Source organism: Octopus bimaculoides, chromosome 11 (assembly GCF_001194135.2).
Source record: "Octopus bimaculoides isolate UCB-OBI-ISO-001 chromosome 11, ASM119413v2, whole genome shotgun sequence".
Taxonomy (NCBI): domain Eukaryota; kingdom Metazoa; phylum Mollusca; class Cephalopoda; order Octopoda; family Octopodidae; genus Octopus; species Octopus bimaculoides.
The window spans coordinates 40,506,372-40,516,031 of NC_068991.1; the positions used below are offsets into that span (position 1 = coordinate 40,506,372).

At 36.9% G+C, this 9,660-nt stretch overlaps 1 protein-coding gene across 17 annotated transcripts in view; it reads left to right on the forward strand.

Moving 5' to 3' along the window:
- The window catches only part of LOC106883701 (plasma membrane calcium-transporting ATPase 2), a 319,550-nt gene that overhangs the window by 278,836 nt on the left and 31,054 nt on the right, over positions 1-9,660 (forward strand). For all 17 annotated transcript variants that reach the window (XM_052971734.1, XM_052971718.1, XM_052971728.1 and 14 more), the window contains 3 exons: positions 298-480; positions 3,387-3,581; positions 7,350-7,541. In XM_052971734.1, coding sequence (XP_052827694.1) covers positions 298-480; positions 3,387-3,581; positions 7,350-7,541 — 570 coding nt within the window. The remainder of the gene's footprint in view (positions 1-297; positions 481-3,386; positions 3,582-7,349; positions 7,542-9,660) is intronic.

The following is a 9,660-nucleotide window of genomic DNA, read 5'->3' on the forward strand; positions in this document are numbered from 1 at the left end:
GCATCATCTCTAACATCTTTGAAATTTTAAATTTATATTTTTCTCTTCTAACTGAATATTATACCAGAGAAATAAGTTGTTCCCAAATTACTGTTTTGGATCCTTCATTTACCATGTTTCTATGTAATAAAATAAATGACTGGGTGCTTGCAGAAGGATAAGTGCCAAGAAATATTAGTTTAGGATGAGTCATGGAAATGCTATGTATGATGGTTAAATAACTTGAGGAAATTATTGCTGACTAGTGTAATCAATGCCACCTGAATGATGGATGTCTTTTGTTTTTTATTTTTCTAGGTTCCTGGTGCCATAAAGAAATGTCAAGAGGCTGGTATCACCGTAAGAATGGTAACCGGGGACAACGTTAACACAGCACGATCAATTGCCGCAAAATGTGGTATTCTTCGCCCTGGTGAAGAATTCCTGGTGATTGAAGGCAGAGAATTTAACCATAGAATCAGAGATCCAGCTACTGGCGAGGTTAGTCTAGTTTTCTTTAAGCTGATTCTTTTCACTTTAAGTTCATTTATCAATGCTTAAATATATACTTGATATAATTAAAAGTTTGGATAATGGTGCTTGGAGGTTTCGTTATTTTAGTTCATCATATTCATTTATTTTCCTATAAACCAAATTAAAGCATACAAAATAATATGCCATCCGAAGACCGCAACTGCTTTTTGTAGTTTCAACTTATGTTTGAAGGAGTTTAGCTTTTGTCCCCTGAAACAATGATTCTTTAAGAAAAAGCAGTCATTATGTCAGTGGTGTTGATATATACAAGGGGGTGCTGAAAAGTTCCTGACTTTAGGTAAAAGAAAATACAGGAGGATCAGTCAATAATTTTATTCAAATTATCCCCCTCTCGGATTCATACACTTATTGCAGTAGTCCTTCAGTTTTACTAAGCCCTGTAAAAGAACTCGGAAGGTTGAACCTCCAATTAGGCGTTTTATGATACCCTTAAAACCAGGAACTTTTCAGTACCCCCTTGTATAAACTGGTTGGGGTGGGATATTCCCTTCAGCAATGGACAAAGAAAAAAATTAAAACTTTGGAGTGCCTATGGTAGCTTAAGCTGCAAAACCACTTCAGTGATTGTTATTTTTGTATTGTTAATAATATAAAAGGTTTCAGTTTTTACCATAAAAAACAAACAAGGGAATAACTTAATTTGGAATCTCCACAGTGACCAGTACCAAATAGCAAAGAAATTCCTATACCACTGATTACCTCTGTGCCTGACCTCCCTTTTTCAGATGTTGAAAAAATGATTGTATAGATTGTAATGGTGAAAATAAATATGCAGTATGCTTATTGACACAAAAGCAACTCCCCAAGAAAAAAAACTTTACGACCTGATATGAGACTTCAGTTTTTGAAAGCAGTCCCTGAACCTAAGCATCCAGGCTAAAAGAAAACTGCTACAACCAGAAGTGAAAGTAACAGCTTAGCAAAAAAGAGAGGAGGCACTTCTTCCTCACTTCAGCTAAGATGAAGATATTTTCTACTACAATAGCATCCCTGGGCTTCTTCTCCAAATGGGACTACCAGAATATCAACCACGAGATTGGCGACCTTTTATAGACAGCTCCACCAGAACATTGAAATGTATTTTTATTACACAATGAAATCTGCTAGGCATCTTTATCAGTTGCTCATTCAATTAAAAATGTCAAAATTCTCTAAGAGAAACACTGCATGAGCACTACTAGTCTATTTGCTTTGATTTAAGGATGGTGAATTTCTATCTTGGACAGCAAAACAGCTATATGAAATAACTTTGTTTCATGAGCAGTGGCAGCTCATAGATAAAATGAGTTGGGGGTACTGCTTCAGAAAATTTTTAGTCGTTTTAATATTATGTTAAAGGAAACAAACATACAAAAAGAATAGTTATACATAAACTTGATTGGTTTGCGTTTGATTGTAGTGTGCTTAATTTGTTCACTGAACACCACTGTAAATACCCCTTGTTTTTCAAAAATCCCCCCTAAATCACAGAATAAAGGGGGAAAAATCTGCCCTATTTTTCAAATCCTGATGCTGAAAGCAGGATAATAATCTAATTCTATACTTTATCACATTCAAGAATATAAACACATTTTTAAGCACAACACATGCATAGTCAAAAAGAAACACTACCTTTTACTGGCACTGCTCTCTGTCCCTAGCCTGAAGTTTCCTATCTCGGACATGCGAGCATGTACACAACAGCCAAACACCACATCGCTGGAATTGTGAAGCACACAGTTCTATACAAGGATTTTTGTATTTTTTTCCATAACCTAGGGAATGGCTATTGACATTAAGCTTAAGGATTATATAATGTACAAGTATAAAGGAAGAATTAAAGAAAAAAAAGGACTCATCATATTGAATGTCGTCAACAATATCAAAATAGTGGGTACTGCAGTTCCACAGTGCCTCTACACAAACCGCCACTGTTCATTAGCGGAAAATGACCTGGATTTCAAGGGAGACAATTGCAGTAGGGACAGTGAACATCATTAATGAATCTTTAATTCAAAAAGAAAACATCATTTGTCATCCCCTCTATAGCAGACTTGAACAGCTGAAGCAATTTGCCAAAAGTTTGGACAATGATGATGTTTGCATTTGCAGATCGTTCCTGGACTTGAGAATTCAAAAACTAAAAGGAAGAATGAGAATATTTTTTGCTTCCTCATATTTGTAAACTCATTGTAGATTCTAGTCTTCTGAAATAACTACTTGGGCATTTTCCAGAGAATCTTGAAGATTTCAGTGAGGAACAAAGGGAGAGATTCCACCAGGATATAAGAATGATAAACAAAAGGTATCAAGGCAGATGGGACAGACACATGATGACAGGCTCGTGCTGAACCCTTCAGCATGAATGTCCTGCTAAACCACACACACACAAAAAATCATAGTTTTTTTTAAGGGATTGATTGATATATTTTGATATATTTAATTGCATATTGTCGTGTAGACTATTATTGCATAAGATGCCATAAAATATTTTGCTTATTTTTTTCATGATTTTTAGTGTTACAATGTGGTATTTCTTTTGGCATTTTATGTCAGTAGGTTCTGATGTTTTATTAAAAATTAAAATATTTTTAATTCCATCATGCAGTATGAAATAAATACATAAAACTCAGTTCAGCAACTATCATAAAAATGATGGGGGATCAGAAGGCTAACAATGATAAATTCTCAAATGTAGGGTCTTCAATTATGTTAAGCACTGGTGCCAATCTGGAAAAACTGATGCCATATTCAGATTCAGCACCCCAAACCTGTCCTAAAATCACTTCAATGAATTTGACAATGCAAATAATGTTGATTATTGTTGTTTCCTATGTGAAAACTTTTCATTATAATCTTATTTTATCCTTTAGGTTAAGCAGGAACTGTTTGATCAAGTATGGCCTCAATTGAGAGTCTTGGCAAGATCTTCCCCACAAGATAAATATACTTTGGTAAAAGGCATCATTGACAGTCGAATTAATGCCAACAGAGAGGTAGTTGCTGTCACAGGAGATGGCACAAATGATGGACCTGCTTTGAAAAAAGCTGATGTCGGTTTTGCTATGGTAATAATATTTCACATTCTTCAAAGATATTTTCTGAAGTTTGCATCAAATGTTGAGTGAATGTTGTTGAACTTGTACTATTAGTATGAAGAAACAAATACTGCTTAAGTTTGTAGGGCATTGGTAAGTAGCCCACCTTAATTCCAGACAGTTCTTATAACATCTAAATAATTTTTCACTTCAACATTACCAGTGTAACTTCCATATTTCTATTAAGGTATATATTTCTGTTGATATATGTATATATATATATATATATTGTCAATGAATCATATATCCGAAAAAGAAGCACGCTCTAAAGTACAGAGTAATAATGTATTTATATGTAGTTAAATCTATGTCCGTTCATAGAGTGACCAATGGTTTCACATCCACAAATGGCTTAGCCCCATGGACATCTCATCAGACTCTAAAGCCAAAGACAAATGTAACTTTTGTCTTTGGCTTTAAAGTCTGACAAGACATCTATGGAGTTAAACTCTTTTTAGATGCGAAACCATTGGTCACTCTATGACTGGACATAGATTTAACTACATATATATATATTCTTTTATATGTTTCAGCCCTGAGGATGTGGCCATGCTGGGGCACTATCAATGTAATCACCTTTTGATTGGTCGATTCTATGTGATTGGCTTTTGGTGAAGGAGGGAGTGCGATACCACTGCCCTCTTTTGAGTTTCCTGCCTTGATATTGATTCATCTGGGATTTTGGATAGCAAGAGGTCAAGTTGTTTCTTGAAACCATCTACCCCGACTCCATGGAGATCCCTCAGATGCTTCAGCAAGGCGTTAAATAGCTGCAGTCCCTTGAATCCCAAGCAATTGCAGTACATGGTCCTCGCCTTAGATGAGACAGCTGGAACTTATGAAACAGTGCAGTGACGTCCAATTCGAGGTCTGGTATAACTCTCAAGTCCAAAATTTGGTGCCAGCCCTTCCAGTATCTTCCACACCTATATCACTGCATACCTCTCCTGTTTTCGCTTCAGGGAGTAGAGTTGTAGCTCTCTCAATCTCTCCCAGTTGTTCAGCTGTTCCATTGATGCAATCTTCTTCATGTAGTATCGCTGAACCACCTCAAGTTCTGCTATTAATCCTACACTGTAAGGTGACTACAGTTGAGAGAAGTAGTCCAGATGGCTGAGGATAAATGTCCTCCATAGGACCAGCATAGTTTCCTGGTCCCTTGTTCTGAAGGATCTCAGAATCCATCAAGCCATTTGCCTGCACACTGCCACCATCTTGGTGATATGCATGTGAAACGAGGCATCATTGCTCATATGAATCCCAAGATCACACGTGATTCTAGGATTGCCACTCCTTTTGGTCCAGAGTATCATTGTTGTATATCTAGGCTTACCTTCCACTCCCTAATCCTGTCCTCTAGACCCTGTGCCACTGCATCATTGCTCTTCATCAGCTTCCAACCTGTGTGTTCCACAGTCCTCAGTCAAACCGTCCAACCTAAGCCAGCATGCAAAGCGGACGTTAAACGATGATGATGATATATATATACATATATATATATATATATATATATATATATATTTAAATATAAATAAGAGGAGAGACCACCAAGTGGATTCCTTGTATGCTAAAAATAGACATCAAACCGTTCTACCCTTAAAAATGTGTTATTTTTTATGGTAGGATTGTTTGACATCTATTTTTAGCATACAAGGGATCCACTTAGTGGACTCTCCCCTTATTTACATATGCTGACCACTGGTTTAAATTGGTATCATTTAATAATATTAATTTCTACCCTTATTATATATATATATATATAGGGGCAGGACTGGCTGTGGTAAGTAGCTTGCTTACTAACCACATAGTTCCGGGTTCAGTCCCGCTGCATGGCACCTTGGGCAAGCATCTTCTACTACAGCCTCTGGCCAACCAAAGCCTTGTGAGTGGATTTGGTAGAAGGAAACTGAAAGAAGCCCATATATATGTGTGTGTCTATGTTTGTGTGTCTGTGTTTACGTCCCCGTAACTTACAGGTTTGGCAAAAGAGATCAATAGAATAAGTACTAGGCTTGCAAAGAATAAGTCCTGGGGTCGATTTGCTCAACTAAAGGTCGTGCTCCAGTATGGCCACAGTCAAATGACTAAAACAAATAAAAGAATATATATATATATATATATATATATATATATATACACTAGTGTTATAATCCGATTTCATTCGAGTCCACTTGGGCCACATTTTAAAGATGAGGAATTTTGCCCTAGTGGCCACACCTTTCAATTGAGCAAACTCTTCCATACACTCTTAACATAGGTGTACAAATTTTCAAGTCAATCCGACCACATTTACTAACACTTTTGCGTGCACAACTGCTCGTGAGACAACATCCGCCCTTTTCACAAATATATAGTAGATATACACACACATATATGAGTGGCTGTGTGGTAAGTAGCTTGCTTACCAACTACATGGTTCCGTATTCGGTCCCACTGCGTGATACCTTGGGCAAGTTTTTTCTACTATAGCCTTGGGCCGACCAAAGCCTTGTGAGTGGATTTGGTAGGCGGAAACTGGAAGAAGCCCATCATATATATATATATATATATATATATATATATATATATATATATACACACACACACATACATAGAATCAGAAGTGTGAATGTTTGTGTTCAAAAACAGAAAAAGAAAGCTGGGAAATATCTGTGGGAATGAGAAATATAGCCAGAGAAGTGGGTTGCAAAACAGAAGAATGAGAGTTGCTAGACAGACGAACATTACAGAACATGTATTCAAGAGAAGATAACTCGCGTAACACCTATTTTTGTAGCATATCATAGTTACAAGATCATTTCGATGTCAGTTAAAAATTTAACATATTTAATGAGGCTGTAATTCTTCTGTAAATCTGGTATCTGTGTATGAGGTGTCAATGCTTTCCTGATTTCTCTCCCTTACATTTACGAAATTATGAGAATGTAGTTTACTAGTATTTCTGTCTGTGATATGTAATCCAAACTTCACTACATCAGATTAAAGAAACAAACTAACTGCTAATCATTATTGACCTGTATACAAATCCACAGATTCTATTGGTGATGTTTAATGAAATATGTCAAGTTGTGAAATACAGCCTAGGTAATATGAAAAGAAGGCAGGTGCACCTATGCATTCTGATTCCAGATAACCAATTAATCACAGTCGATACTCATGCCAATTTCTCAATAAGCAGGAACTCTGCTTACAACTTTGTTGCTATTAACACTGCATCTTCAACAAATATAACACCAACAAACTCCATGAAGATTTTTCTTGTTGAATAGATGACAAGATAGATGAAACAGCCTTTTAATCTTTTGTGCTTTACTCAGTACCTTAAAATGGGTCTTGTTGGGGCCTCTACAAGATCAAGTGTTGGGTATCATATGACATAATGGTTGGATACGCCAGTAACAGATTCTAACATCATCTTTTTCTAAAACAGTTAGTAGTCTCCATGGTCAGATTGACACATGCAGTTTCTATTAAATCAGACACATTTTTCAATATGATAACATATCTATAGATATTTCTATGTATGAGAAGCAAGAATATTTTGAATAAAATGTCTGTTTATAAGATTGTTGAATTGGTTGGAAATATAATTAATTAATGATGAAGATAATGTTAACTCAAACAATTTTATAGAGAAAGAACTATCAATATGTCTGTAAAATTATCCTAGTTTCAAAGAAAGAAAATGTTATGTATTCTTATTCATTGCTATTTCTATTTTGTTTATCTTCTTTCCAGGGCATTTCTGGAACTGATGTTGCTAAAGAAGCCTCAGACATCATCTTAACTGATGATAATTTCACTAGTATTGTAAAAGCTGTGATGTGGGGTCGTAACGTATATGACAGTATTGCCAAGTTCTTACAATTTCAACTGACTGTCAACGTAGTTGCTGTATTAGTTGCTTTCTTTGGAGCCTGCACTATAAATGTAAGTATTCCATTACCCTATGCAGTTTTATTAAATTTATTTTTTTACTAACTAATTTGTAATAGATCTTAGCAATATCAATTTATTGTATTTTGAAAGTGAGGATTCATGAAAATTATGAATTCAAGTTATACATATTAATACATTTTTAAAGACACCAAAATTCATATAAATTTGATTGAAAATTACATTGATAGGTTGTTTATAAAAAAAAAATTGAATTTTCATACATTGCCATCATCATTTATTGTCCATTTTCCATGCTGGCATGGGTTAGATGGTTTACCGGAAGTTGGCAAGTCAGAGAGCTGCATCAGGCTCCAGTTGTCTGTTTTGGCATGATTTCCACAGCTGAATTCCCTTCCTAACACCAACCACTTTACAGAATGCACTGGGTGCTTTTTACATGGCACCAGTAGGGTTGCCAAGTAACTTGCAAGACAAAGACCTCTTAGTTAAGAGAAAGAGTGGAACCGAGGGAAGTGGCTGTGTGCTAGGCAAGAGGTTAGAGAATGATAGCGGAACAGGGATAGTTGTTTTATTATAGAAGAAATACTTGGCCACCCTAATAGTTAGGATGAGAGTTAGAGAGAAAGATAGTCAGAGTAAGAAAGAGAGAGAAATAGATGGTGCTGGAGATGTATTGAGGCCTTACCCACAGTGAACAATGGAGTGGTATAAGTAGTACAAAGGTGGATAGTGGGGATTGTTCCATAAGAGTGTAAGGGGATCTGTTTAGAGATGGGGAAGACATGACTAGCAAGTGATGGTGAGGGAAATTGGAGAGGCGAGGGGGTGTAAGGAAGAATGAAAGGGCATGTAGAGTGTGTGTATAGATATATGAGAGAGGTGGGTGCAGGACAAGGCCTGCTGCAGGTGTTGGGAAGATGGGGGAGTTTTGATAGATCAAATGTGTTGTGGGGGACATGGCCATAAAAGACACACACTTATGTTTGGATGGCCACAATTTCACTGAACTTGACATGTCTTCTGAAGCACAGCAGAAGTCTCAGTCGCTTGTTATCTCCTATGTGAGGCTCAACATCTGAAGATCATTTTTCACCACTTTGTCCCACGTCTTCCTGGGTCTACCCCTTCCATAGGTCCTCTCAATTAGAGATTGGCACTTCTTTATGCGGCTGTCCTCATTCATATGAATCCACATACCAGCACAGTCTTCTCTCTTGCACACTATATCTGATGCCTCTTATACCTATTTTTCTCTTAAAACACATACACGTACACACACTGACATTGTACATCCAGTAGGGCATGCTGGCTTCATTTCTTTCAAGCCTTTGCATACCCTCTGCAATCACAGCCTATGTTTCACTGCTATATAGCATTGCTATTTGTACATAGGCATCATACAATCTGCCTTTCACTCTAAGGGAGATGCCCTTTGTTTCTAACAAAGGTAGTAGCTCCCTGAACTTTGTCTAGCTCATTCTTATTCTTGCAACTACTCTCTTGGAGCATTTTCCTCCATTGCTAACTTGATCACCTACGTAACAGAAGCTATCCATTACTGCTAAGGATCCCCCAGGCATTTGAGGAAGTATAATTTCACCCTCACTGTCATCTTATAGCAATCTCTTTTGTACTCCGCAAGCAACTATAAGCAGCTGCAGTTGTAGTCATCAGTCAAGTAACCATGTATTTTCTGTTCATTCCAAGTGCTTATTGTACTGGCACATCTGCCACTTACAAAGACTACTTTCTCTGTTAATCTTCCTATGACACTACTGCACCTCTTATGTGCACTGGATACACCTTATGGAATTTCTACCTACAGATTTTCTACATATCGAACAGGGCCACCTCCCTGAAAGGATTAGTAATTTGTCTGTTTTCCTACTTGAATCTCTCCTACAACATCTGACACTGTCTTTCAATCCAAAATATTTCATACCTCTGGACTTCACACTGCAGAACATTGGCAAACTTCTTACTTTCTGCTTCCACCACTCTTCCAATCCTAATGGCATATCTACTACACTGTTCCACCACCCTGTCACCTTAGGGTTGGATGGGACTTTGCACCAGCCATAAATTTGGTTACTGACCCTCATTAAGTTGTCCTTGAATGTATATGTGTGTCTATGTATGTGTATATATA